The following is a 13899-nucleotide window of genomic DNA, read 5'->3' as shown; positions in this document are numbered from 1 at the left end:
AACTTGACCCCGTTAATAGAACACTTTTTGCACAATCCAACTGTACAAATGTGATTTGAAGAATATTATCATGAGAAACATATATGAAGCTAATCCTATTCGTGTCTAATAATGTTTTCATAGCAAAATATGCGACATTAATATTACAAATATGAATATCATCACATGTATATGGGCTAACATTGATAAACTTATTGTATCTTTTGATTGATTGGGAAGAGATGAGGAGGAGAAAAAGAAGAGACACGGGGCAACATCGGTGGATGCTGAACCACAGGGCCGGGGGGAGGGGGGTTGAAAAAAATAATATTTTTTAATTATGTAATATATTTTTTGTATTAAAATTCAGTTTGCCCTTATCCCGATCCAGAAATCGAACTGCAGACCCATACAGAAAATCCTGGTTTCACTCGTGCTGAGCAGCATAGGATCAGTCAACCGGCTGAGCAGATGAAGGAAGCTAAGGCGGGAAAGGGCCATGGCCATGGGGTCGACCGTGGTAGAAGGGGTTGGGGCAGGGGATGTCCGGCGGCCTCTCCGGCCCCAAGATGTTGTAGTCGCAGTCGGCATTGCACCGGTCCCATGTGTCCCACCCATCCCAGAACGACTTGGGATGCGCCGCATCCAGGCAGTCCTTGGCGCACAGCCCCACCTTCCCCAGCAACACATGCCAGAAGAACCTCTTCCAGCTCCCCTCCGGCGGCCGAGTCCACTCCTTGTAAACGTATGGAAAATTAAATAAAGTATTCTGTTAAAAGCTAATTAATTTTCATAAATGTGTAAACTCTCTCGCGTGTAATAAAGAGGGAATAAATTTTATGGAGGCATTGAACTTATCTAGCAAACGGTTTCCTTTAAATTCGCGTATCTAACAAACTCTAGATTGGGGAACGTACCATAATTTTACGGGTTTAGTTTTTTCTTTTAAGGGTAGTTTTGTCATTAATAATTTTTTTTTTCCAAACTTCCGGTGAAGCATTCCTTTTGCCATGCTTATTGATTTTAATTCGAAAAAAAGTTGTTTGACAACAACAATAATAATATATGGCTTCATGCATCTGTATCAAACATTTGATACATTTATAGAATATTATGTTATTATGTTATTGTATTATGAATTCGTCCCAATCTTTAGGACAGATACATACAACAATAAGCTGCATACAACTTATAGATACATACAACAATAAGTTGTTACTGTTCCTGTTGCGAGATGACCCTTAAGGATATTTGGATTGGTTTTGTCTTCTATAAAATTTGCAATTCATGGTCCAGTGCTTGGGTTGGTCTCTTCTGCATCTTGCCCCTCTCTTTTCCCTTTTTCAATTCTCGACCTCCATTAGCAAATCTTGGAGGAAGCTATCTTGATAGTATTAAGTATAGCATTAATCTTGAGATTGAAGGTGTCGCCATGAGACCCAATGGTCTTCTTGTTCACTCTCTTTCAATTTCTCAAAGGCTGTCAAAAAAATATCCATTATTCAGTGTTGTAAAAATTCAAATTTTTTCAAACCTAACTTTTGGATTCAAATTAGATTCAAAACCCAAGTTCAAATTCAAATCAGGCATTTTAGATGTAAAATTTGAATCACATTCGAAATGACAAAATTTGAGCATCGCGCGTGCAAAACCCATTGTTTAAAAAGCCCATTTCTCATGCCAAAATGAGTTTTAAACCCAAGTCACATGCTCGAACGAGTCCACAACCGATTAAACCCAAAATTGGATTTGGAGCGAGTTCGGAGACGCTCAAAATTAAGTCGACCACCCATTTTTCTTCAACAAAGATTTTGTTTACATATTTTAAATAAAAATGAACATTTCAACAATATTTTTATTTCATATTTATTTTATTAGATTTTATTAAATTTTATTTGATTTAAAAAAATGTTTGAGTTATCGTGCGTCCCGAAACGTGCACGTGAGAACAACACGCGTGCAGTCGCGCGACCCCACGCACGAGAACAACACATGCGCAGTCGCGCGACCCTGCACGTGAGCTGTCGCGGTCGCGCAACAGAACGTCGTGTGACCCCACGTGCGAGCTGTCGCGGTCCTGCGACAGAACGTCACACGACCGCTCATGCCGCAGTCACACGATGGCGCGCGTGACCATGCGTGCCGAGGTCGCGCGGGACAGCGCCCGACGCTATTGCATCCAAGCGCTGTTACATGCCCCTTCCCCCTTCTTTTTGACAAAAAAAAGCCCTTTAAGGGGCTGTTTTGGTCTTTTTGTATGGGCAACAGCCCTGCCCACACTTGAAAATGTTTTTACAGACCTAATGGTCAATCCCATTTATTTGTAACCTATTTCTTTTATAAAAAATTATAAATAAATCAAAATTATGTGAAATTCGAATGAAAATGTTATAAAATAAAAAAAAATCAAAATTTGAGTTTTGGCTCCAAAATCCTATATAAATATCTCAACTCTCCCTCCCCCCCCTCCACCCTCCCCTCTTGGGCAAGAGTGGTCATTGGTAGAAACCCTATAGTATTCTCACGAAACTTTATAGTATTTTCACTGGAAGATTTAGGGTTTCTTTTGAGTTCTTTCTCTCTTCATCTTCCTCTTTTCATTTCTCCGCTTCTTCTTCAACTTGGAGTAAGATACAACTTCCTTGGAGACATCATCTTTATTATCTTGGAGGTTCTTTCAAGGTAAGTCTAAGATCATTTCAAGCATTGCCATTCATTTTCTTAAGTCATTTCTCATTAGAGGTATGTGATCATCATCTATCTTTTTTCTCTCTTCATTTCCATCTCTTCTTCATCTCCCCATAGTCAAAGGAGATAGCATTCAACCTCTTTTTAGAAGAAGCAAGAGACTATGCTCGAGTGCACTGGAAGTATGAGAAGATGAGATGATATTTTATTCTATGATTAAATCATGCTCTCTTTTTCTTCATTAATATGCTTTTATTATTATTGTTATTTCTTTTTCTTGAATATAGTCTTGTTGTTGTTCTCTTTATTTTTTTTTGTAATCTTTATCTCTCCGTGGCCAAAGGAAATTACACTCAACCTCTTTTTAGAGACAAGAGACTATTCTCAAGGACACCAGGAGCATGGAAAGATGAGATGATCTTTTATTTCATAATTAAATCATGTTTTCTCTTTATTAAATACTACATTGTTTTTTTCTTCATTTTTTTCTTATCTTCATATCTCAATAGCGAAAAAAATAGTACTCAATCTCTTTTTTTTTTAGAGACAAGAGATTATGCTCAAGCGCACCAGGAGCATGAAAATATGAGATAATATATCATTTCGTAGTTACATCATGCCCTTCCTCCTAGTTGAACTTTTCTCTTTCCATCATCCTCTCTTTCTCTCTTTCCTTTCTTGAATATTGTCTATATATTTATATATGAATATATGATGGTAATGAGAGTATGGTTTGGAGTTCTTTATTTTTATTTTCATATTAATTTTTGAGGTTGAGACTTATCCAACTCAAAAAAACCTTCACGAATATGTACATGTTAAAAATGTATTCTCATGTCATTACGTACAGTTTCCTTCTTAATCATCCAATTAGAAACACTAACGAGTATCTCGTTATGTTGCTTGATTTTCTTCCATAGCCAACGATGGAAGATTTTTCCTTGTAATAAACCAAATAATAACATTCTATGCTTGCATATAAATCATATTTTACAAAAGATTTTTAAAAGCAAATACAATCTCTAATGTGACTTTGGAGATTTAACTTAGGCTCTTGCATGAGTCCAAGCTCCCCTCCGGCTTACATCAAACTTGAAGTCGGTTATTTTTTATTTCTTGATTTTTAATCTCATGAAGATATGCAAGTATATACATGCTATATACATATATGTGCACATGATAATTTTCTTCTATCTCTCTCTATCTATGTTTACATATTTTACAAATTTTTATATATACATGAATACATGTGTATATGTGTTCTATTTTCTATCTCTTGAATCTTTTATCTCTCTTTTCAAGACGAATGTTGTTCGTTATAAATTTTCTTATACATACACATATAAGTATGTATAGGTATTTTTCTTTTCCTCTAAAAATCTCTCTCCTTATTTGAATCAAAATCATTTGTTACAAATTTTCATATATGTGCATATAAGTACACGTATATATATATCATTTTCTATCTCTCTCTCTCTATTTCTCTATGAAAGTCTTTCATGTCTTTCATTCTTTCAATATTTTTCTTTTGTCATTTAAATTTTTAATTTTTCATTTACCGACTTCACTAAGACCATAACTCAAGTAATGACTGAATATTGGATTCATGTTTAATGGTTTACAACTCCAATCCACTTTCAAAAACATTTCCTTCTTATATATGATATTTATATCAAAACAAAAACCTTAGATGTATGTTATGATAGGAATGTCTTAGATGAATGTTGTGGTAGGAATGCTTCATTCTCTTTTAATCATATAGGATCAATACATTCATGCATTCACATTCACTTTATATCACAAATGAGGACAATCACATCTGTAAAAGAACTTAAGTAAGATGAGATGAAACTCTAATTAGGTAGTAACCGAATTATAGCAAACACTCAAACCTACTTAAAGTATTAAGAGAACAGCAAAGTGATTCCCAAAATGATTCTCTAAGCTTTTCAAATGATATTTACAAAGATTTCTCAACTCTAGTTTTCCTCAAAATGTTTCATATTCTTAAGCAATTCTTCGAAAATTTGAAACATCATACTTTCAATATTTTTCTACACCGCATATAGAATGAAAAATATGTTTTAAGCCAAAGTGAAATGCATCAATAATAAACATTGTTCTGAGGTTGATTACCCCTAGTAAAGGTGCTGAGAATGGTCGATCCTCATACCGACGAGCGACTCTCTTTCTCTTTCATTTTCAAAACAAAACTCATTTTTCTGGAACACTCCAAAACCAACCAAAATTTTAAGGATGCAAACAAGTGGTCTAAAACCCTCACTAGTGTTGAGACTTTTTTAGTCTTTTTGAAATCCTCAATGGCCGTCATGGGTTTTATGGTTTCAAAACCATAGATTTTGCTCCTTTAAAGGATTCAAAATCAATGGTTTTAAGATCCAAGGTCTTCTAAAATGCTGGATTCATCATCTGATTTTAAATCCAAGGTTATCCAACATATCCTCAAAGCTCAGTCACCAGGGTGCGGGTGTAGGATATTCCGCAAATTAAACAAACTATACAATTCAAAAACCATGAAACTTAAGGATACCATTCAATCAAAAGCAGAGGTAGAAATCATAAGATGATAATACTTGCTTGCCTTTCAGAACAAAATATGCATTATACATTAGTTAATTACCAAGCCTCATTATCAGATAACATTAGACCACTTCTTAATTAATGCATACATATTCTACATATTTCAATGTCCCCAAACAAACACAAGCTTGATAAGAAAATGATAAATCTCACTGAACAACCCTACTCTCTCTCTCTCTCTCTCTCTCTTTCTAATATAAGGTCCATAACCTTTCTGTTCACTTAAATATGAGCCAAGAGCTTCATTATTATGTGCCATACTTTGTGGATCTTGTGGTAGCTGCACAAAGGAAAGCAAAGATGATATGATAATGGCATTTAATCTACATAAAGAAAAAAGGAGAAACAGAACAAAGCGTTCCTGAAGTAAATGTATTATAAATAGTCTATTCACTAAGGACTATGCAAAAAGATGAAATCATTAGTGATGAAGTATATATGTTTTTTTCAATGTGTTACAAGAACACAATGTTCTTCTGATTACCAAGTATCCTCTTAAGGATAGGTTTGATTCTTATTCCAAAGTACATCAGGAACAGAAAATGTTCCATCCTGGTGTTCTTAGGAACAAGATGTTCCTATGTACTTTCTATTGAAACTCATTTTCTATTTAACATATAATCTTAGATCACATCAAGAATGTTTACCAATAGTAGGTGCTTCTGACCCGTTCATGATCCAAAGCCTCTTAACTGAGCTAACAAACATCCTGAAAAAAAAAGTGGAAAATTCATAAGAATAAGCATAAATTCTTATATAAGAACATTTTTTCTGGTTTTTTCAAAAATTTAAATGAAATAAAACTCTTTTTGTGTGTGTCTTGACTTTAAATTAATATACAGATAGAGGATAGTCGTATATAGCGATGTGAAAAAATGACAGGTAGACAATGTCCGTTTTAAATTAAGAGAGAGTTTCGCTAGTGTTTGCAGCAAGTTCCATGTAATTAGTCAGGGACAAAAAGTAGACTACTTAGAACGTCCCAATACATTTATGAACACTAATTTCATGGGAAACATGATTTAATTCATGGTAATTTTATGAAAGACATTTATATTTTTATTATCAAAGTTTTAATGTGAAAAGAACTGTTACCTTGTGATTACTACAAAAACATTTAAACTGAAATGATGATTAACTTAATAACTCTTTCTTATAAAATTATGTCTGAAAGGTTAGATTGTATAGATAGTTAATCAATTTAAAGGGATTCATTTTTCTCGTTGAGTTATATATATATGTGTGTGTGTGTGTGCATGTGTAGCAGTCAGGCCTAGCTCTGCCAAATGGATCGAATTGATCAGCATGGATTTGGATTCCGGATAAGACATGGATATATTTTAAATAGCGATTTCTAATAGTGAATATATTTTTTATTTACTTTAAAAAAAAATATGTATCAATTGACAACTAAATCGCTGAATTCGTTCAATTAATACTTTTGTGACACATCGGTTCCAATCAAGAAGATTCAAATTCAGTTTTTCGATTATGATATATAATTTCTAAAGTGACCTATTTATCTTTGGATTCATCATCAAGTCCAAGTTCACTAAAACTGGCAAAACATATGGAACCATGAGGTCCGAGACACTGACATCGTGTGTAGGTCTGAAATGAGCTCGGCTCAAACTTCACCCAACATCGAGTTGTGCAGCTCAAGGGTCAGCTCAGCCAATCTGAATGAAACTCGAGCTTAACTCAGGCTCAGCTTGGCTAAGCTAGATGATTAAAAATCTATCAGTAAAAGACTGTAGCCACAAAAGCATTAGCGGCGGTTTATAGTGCAGCAACGGTTTATAGTGCTTGTAGCGATTATTTATAGTGCTTTAACTACATCCAACATCCAGCTGACTTCTCTCATATATGTAGATATGGTTGAATTCGAAGTCGACTCGTTTATCCCATGACTTGAGATTGAAAAGTTTCTAACTGGGTTGAGCCCGGGACAAGTTCGAGTAACTTGACATGTCGGCCGCCTACTTGTAAGCACATGGATTATGGCTTTTAATGCACTAAGAGGATCTAAGATTACTTGATTAGTGTATTACTCGAGTTTGGTCGCAAACCATAACCAAGATCATGAACTCAAATCCAGATTGCATATTTGCTGTTCTCAAACCCAATTCTAGATCCGCTGCAGCCAACAAAAGGACTTATGATGAACGTGGACCTCGTTTTAGCTTAAAACTAATCCCAACTCAGCGTGGGTCAAAGTAGTTGGGTTTAGCTGCACCAAGCAGGTCCGGGGCTAGCCCAGATCATGAGCAGTGACCAAGGCCGCAACTGATCAAACCAGCCTAGCCCATGTCAAAGTGAGCTTATGCGCAAGTTTGACGGCCAGGATGTGTTGAGCCCAGTCAAACCCAATGGGAAAGAGTCCCTTCCCGATTGACTCGACTACCCGAACCGGGTATAGTTCCATAGTTTGAGTTGACCGAGCCAACCTCACTGACCTAGGCCTGGTAAAAAAGAGAGACTAAAAGAGAAGAAATGCTCACTCCCATGGCACGTCCCCAACCAGCATACGGTCTCCTTCATTGTCTTCATAAACAAGGACGTGCTCAGCAGTATCCCTTTCCACTTCCATCTTAATATCAACTGTTAACATTAACAGATCCCAGATCATATATATGAAAATTAAACTGAAAATTCAATAAGTCAAAAGAAAATCACCTTTAATAAAAGAAAAAACGAATTAGAAATCACAAATATTTGATACAGATTAGGCGCAACCAATCGGGTTTGACTCGAAACCGGTCAACGGTCAACTGGACTCACAAGAAACAGTATGCCTGCTGCTGGTCTTTTAAGTTTACAAACTTGGTGGCCTCAACTTCATCCAGTCACAGCTTACCATCAGAAACTTTCAAATTCCTTACTTTCGCGACCATTTTCGGGTTTTGCCAAACAAGAACAGGAGACTTTGCTTTGGTTGATGCTGAGTCCTGTTAGTGGTTAGGCAATGAACCTGTACAAGGCCATGCAAGTTGCAGACCTGATTGATACAAGACAATATTGCAATCTGAAAGGCTCTACTTGACTTCACCAACCTCCACAAGATAAGTCAAGCTGCCCATGTAAGGACTATTATCAAATCAAATCATCATCACCACAGACCAATTCATAGGCCTGAACATGGTCCGGTCCCACGACGACTAGGGAACAAGTCGGTCCGAGTTTTGTCATCTGGCCATTGACTAGAAGCACAACTTGTCTGAGCCGCGAAGAAACATGCAGCTAGGCCCACTGGTTGCCATCAAACCTTGCCAAACATAAGGCCAGCCATCCCCATTATGAAGAGACAAAGATGATGATGTCCCCATGATGACAATTACACAGTGTTTCATATTCGGACTTAGGATCAGGATGCCTGGAACTCATACTAATCCACTTTAGCTGTTGTTTTTCAACAAACTTTATCTGACAGAATCATGAGCTCAGTACTGGATGTGAAAGATCTATCTAACAATAGCAACAGAGCAGGGTCAAGTGAAACTAGCCAGGCTTGGTTAGTTCAGAATTGAGCATCTTGTGGCCAGGACTTAGAGCTCGCTCGGGCCAAACAAATCAAAAACTGGAACTAGGCAAGTTTCTAAAGCATCAAGCGACTCGAAGTTTGGAATCCGGGATGATGCTTGGAGTTCTACTGTCTTTCTGATAGTCAGGCTAAGGTCAAGCAGCTTGAGTAATAAACTCTTGACCTGCTTTAACTTGAAGGTCTAAGTTTGATCCAGCCAGGTCTGCAAGGCCCTTGTTGGCTTGAGATGCGCTATTTGACTAACAGGCTGGGACTAGTAGGCTAGGTGAGCTCAGTCAGTCTGAGTTCTGACCGGGCAGAAGTTTGACATGTTAAAAGAGAGCAACATTTAAATGAATATATGGATATCACAGTAAAAGGCTACATGAGATTAGACAACAGGTGCAGTAGCAAGCCAATTACAGGAAGACTGGCAAATAGATAGATACAAGAAGAAAAATTGGATTCTTCCAATGTGCAGGCAATGAAAGCTGGGTCTCACATGAAAAGAACCAAAAAAGTAGAAGAAAACAAGCCAATAACAGTGAACGAGGGATAAGAACAAAGCAGAACGTCCTTGTCAGACTTGACCTCATAATGTTTCAGTGCAGTAAAGTAACCATACAGATAACATGACAATGAAAGTTAGTGGACACGACGATCAGAAATAGCCACAATAGTCTTTAATCATGAAGATCAGAAACCAAAAAAGAAGTACGAAACTGAATTTGGTGTCCTCAAAATCAGTTGGCATCAGAGAACCAGAAGTGAAACAGAGGAAACTTCAAGAGAGGAGTTAAAAATAAGCAGAGGTTCATCATGGAAGAGAAGGGAAGCGTAGTGGTGTTGTTAAAATTGGTGAGCTTGGAAGAGATGACAGAGGTCCATACCATCCAGGAACCTGCTGAACAGCTGCTGAAGCCCCCGAGACAGTGACACATAACTGTCATAAGCCTTGAGATCGATCTTCCGGCCGATGGGGAATCCGTCCATGTTAACCTTCACAAACAGAGAATCCTCCACCTTCTTGTCAGGCTTCTCTGAGGACTCAACCCCCTTCTCCTTCTCCATGTCTGATCTTGGTTGAGGAGTCAAATTCTTCCGAGATGTGCGAACTGGTGGCCAGCCAACAACAGGGGGAGCTCTGAAAAATTTTTATGGCAACCAGGAGGAGATGGAGAAAGAATCAAATATTTGTTTCCTCTATGATCATGAAACATTCTTAAAACAAAGGCAGCTAATTCTGAAAGAAGCAGACACGCGATCTAGCTTTCTCTGCTAGAAAAAAAAAAATGATTTTGAAGACAACAATTAGCTTTTCTCCCTTAGCTGTATCTTTTGGAAGAAGAGAGTTTTAGGTTCAGGTGGGTGGGCCAGTTACCAGTAGCATCGTGAAGCAGCCATGCCACAGCTTTGCTAACACAAACTCCCAAAAGAAAAGCACATCAAAGTAGATGACATGGACCAAGCATGTACTGACGCTTGCGTGTTCGTTACATATATACGTCTGCGCGTGAATGAGAAAAGGAACAGTGAGGAATTTAAAAGAGAAAACACTGATTATAACAGAGGAGAGACAGAGAAGGAGGAGGAAAGATATGATATGATTGGAAGAGACCAAGAAAATAGAAAACATGGAGATGAAGATAAGGAGCACTACCATGAACTAGTTTGACATGGAACTGGCAGTCAGGACAAGGACAGGAAGGAGGGCAGCCTCGATAAATGCAAAGGTACAGTTTATCTTTAACAGTAAGAACCCAAAAAGTATAGAAATGAAAGAAATGTACATAAGGACAGTGTAGGAGTCCGGAGTTTCCAGCGAAGTAGAGGAGCATATTTCTGCCTTTCAAAGTCTGTAGTTGGTAACTGCAATTCAATTCTGCCCTATCAGCTAGAGAACCAGAAACCACAAGCTAGATACTGAAACTACGGGACATGTGACTGCTGCCACTGAAAGCAAAATTACTCATACACCCATTTAGTGAGCAGTGTGCTCCTACAGCTCTCCTTTCTTCACAGGGTGCTCATCTCTGTAATTCAACTGTTTTGCATGAAGATCACTGAGCCATAGACAGTAAGCATGATCAACTGACACAGCAACATTTTTTAATCACAGCAACATTTTTTAATCTGCTTCATAAGTATGATTTTAGTTAAGGCATCTTTTGACACTTTGGAGGCACGCCAATCAATTTTATTCAGTTCCCCTATCCCATAGGCCCATATTTGTCATTACGGAAATAATCAGCAGAAAAGGTTCAGAAAATAGATACCAAGTAGAGGAAAAAATAATAAAAAGCAAGTAAAGGGAAACACGCTCAACTGAATGTCAGACACCAAATCCACAAGGAAAGAGATAAACGCCAAGACCTATCAGTACAACCCTCATGTCATATCATGAAAACTCATCAAGAAAAGAAGTGGAAAAAAACAGAAAAGAGGAAAGAAAAAACTGAAAGAGAAGGTCTATGGAGAAACACAGAGGCCATGACAGAGCTCAAAAGGAGAAAAAAATAAAGAATGATGATGATAATAATAATAATAGAAGAAACCAACCTCTGGAGTACAGCATTTGTTGGTTCAACCTTCGGTTTCTGTTCTGAGATAATCTTTTCTTGGTCCATGGCCGAACCTGTCGCGCCTTTGCCCGCGCCAAAGCCATCGGCTGACCCCTTGATGCCTCCGGTAAGAACTCCCACAGAACAGAATTGCACGAGAGACCACGGATTGCCAAAACCAGAGATGACTCTCTTCTCTTCAGCACCTCCGATCGCATGTGAGTATCCTCTCTTCCAACCAGCAACAACTCCTGAACCACCATTCTTCTGGTTAGCCGCCTGCCCACTTCCCTTCTTCTCGTCACAAACCTCTTTATCACGAGGGATGCAAAGCCCAAGCCTAAGCTCCGTCTCCCTGGTAGAAGGGCCAAGATGGCCTCTGAACCCGCCATCAACAGCTTTGAGGTCGAGACCGGTGGTTTTATCAGCATCTTCTTCCTCTGCTTTTGTCATGGTGCAGGCTGTCGATACTTGCTTGTTAGCAAGAGTTTCTCGAGATCTTTGCAGAGCTTTAAAGAGGAGTTTCCAGTGAGAAAAATTTGTGAGGAACGATGAGAACTAAAAAGGGTGGGGACAGTTAGTATGAACTGTAGCCACTAGCAGAAGTTGGTGCATAAAGGAATTCCTTTTCTCCTTTTCTAGTTGGCACAGGGAGCGCAAACACGCCTTGCTGCCACTTTTTCCTTCCTATGCTTATGCATAAAGTATTACTAAATCAAACAGAAAAGAGATAGAGGAGTAACTTTCTCTTTAGCATTTAGCAGAGACGGGAAAGAGACAGAGAAGTTACTTTCTCTTTAGCACTCGCCGCACCATGAGATTAGAAAGGTAGATGCCGTTTAAGTGTCACTTTGTTCTGTGATTACACTCTACTAAGCTACGTTCATGCTCTCGGATCTTTAGTGAAGTGATAGAACTTAAAAGATGAGCTCTCTTCATCTGCATACTTATTGATTTTGTTCTTTATTAAACAAAGTTGTATTACACTAAATATTTGTTGGTGCTACTGTTTATGGCTTAAATGGGCATTCCGAAAAGAAATTACAGATACCCAAGATAGTACAGAGAGACTTGCAGTGGACTCCTGTTTATGTGCTTCTTATAATCTTACTTTGTTGGTGTTAGTGCTGCATACATGTTTCCCGTGAAAGCAGCCGCATTTCTAAAGTTGTGATACTGATGATTCTTCTCAGAATTATTTTTTCAAATCGTGAAAACCAACTGTGGAAGTGCATCTGGTATCTTCTAGAAGTGCTCCGTAAAAGAAATTCTAAAATCACCAACTTTGAATGATTTGGTGTAGTAACTTTCCGTTGTTAGTTACATGCTCAGATCTGAAAGTAAAAATCAAGTTAATGAATCGCCTACTTCCTGCAATTTGCCCCAAACCAAGATTAAAATATAGTGTAGATAGGTGAACTGATATTATTTCACCAACAACATCACGTGAATGTTAAGCTGTTCTTGGAGATGATAATGATAAATGCAAAGAACCGGCCCCAATAAAGATGTATAAAAATTAAAAGTTGAAAATTTTCACTGCACATAAAGATCAAAAGCACTTGTGCTTCTGCAAGTGCAAACCAAGGTGTAAAGGATCATTTAAGCCGTCATCAGTGAAAGGAAAACAAGAAAATTTCCGTGGAGAGAGAGAGAGAGAGGTTCAAATTTACTAGTTCCCCTGCATAACGACAACAAACTTACAGTTTTCTGCTCCAATCATTATTTCCATGGTGGTAGAATGGTTTGTGGCTTGGAGGCCATGAAGTTGGTAGCTCTTCAAAGGTGACACTACCAGTGACATTATATTTACTTTATTCATAAAGCTATCATGTCAAGTCAATACTTCAAAAGCATAATTGACAACTGAGTTGTTGTGACTGTAGTAACTTTATGTTTGATATTACCAGACAGTCGCTACAGGAACATGAATTGTAATCTATTTCTAAAATCACATAAATGTAATCTATTTCTAAAATCACCATTTTATTGCATATCTTATAAGCAAGATTCCAAGAAAGCCTATTAAAGTTGGGCAACAGGTCATATCTTGGCGCCTCTCTCTCTCTCTCTGTGCGTGTAACTATGTTAACAGGATATTATGCACCATCTCCAGTATGTCATATATTCCTTTGTTTGTGAAGGGCATTTAATGGAATTGAGAGATCCTTTGAATTCTACCATTGAAAGTGCCACCACTATGTTTATGAATAATATAAACCATGAAGAATAATGCCTCAGTCTCTGCCACTACAATATTGTTCCACATAACACCGATCAGTCCCTTTCACTCCCCCTATATCGCCACCTAAGGGATGAAAAGGCTTAAAAAACGTGTCCCCATGTTACTCCACTGCCCTTGGAATTCAATTCAACCGTCAAAAAAGTTAACGTATCAATGTGAACATGAGAAAAACCCTAGACTTGATCATGGAGGAAGGTAAACATGTGATGCTCTCCTATAATATACAAATCAAGAACAAAGAAAATCTTGGAAGTACAGAAAGAGATGGACAGATTTATATACAATAGGTTCTTATCTGCAGGGGC

General features: G+C 37.8%; 1 protein-coding gene across 1 annotated transcript; it reads right to left on the bottom strand.

Annotated features, from left to right (window-relative positions):
- Nucleotides 1-5240: 5240 nt before the first annotated feature.
- Nucleotides 5241-11966, bottom strand: LOC116245872 (auxin-responsive protein IAA25-like). The gene is made up of 5 exons (XM_031617468.2): nucleotides 11348-11966; nucleotides 9679-9932; nucleotides 7770-7869; nucleotides 5916-5977; nucleotides 5241-5548 (listed from the first exon to the last, which is right to left on the bottom strand). Exons 1-5 carry the CDS (start codon nucleotides 11800-11802, stop codon nucleotides 5517-5519), a joined length of 903 nt encoding a protein of 300 aa, XP_031473328.1. The 5' UTR covers nucleotides 11803-11966; the 3' UTR covers nucleotides 5241-5516.
- Nucleotides 11967-13899: the final 1933 nt, after the last annotated feature.

Source organism: Nymphaea colorata, chromosome 1 (genome assembly GCF_008831285.2).
Source record: "Nymphaea colorata isolate Beijing-Zhang1983 chromosome 1, ASM883128v2, whole genome shotgun sequence".
Taxonomy (NCBI): Eukaryota; Viridiplantae; Streptophyta; class Magnoliopsida; order Nymphaeales; family Nymphaeaceae; genus Nymphaea; species Nymphaea colorata.
Note: the sequence above shows the minus strand (reverse complement) of the source record. Positions and strands in the feature narration are given on the sequence as shown.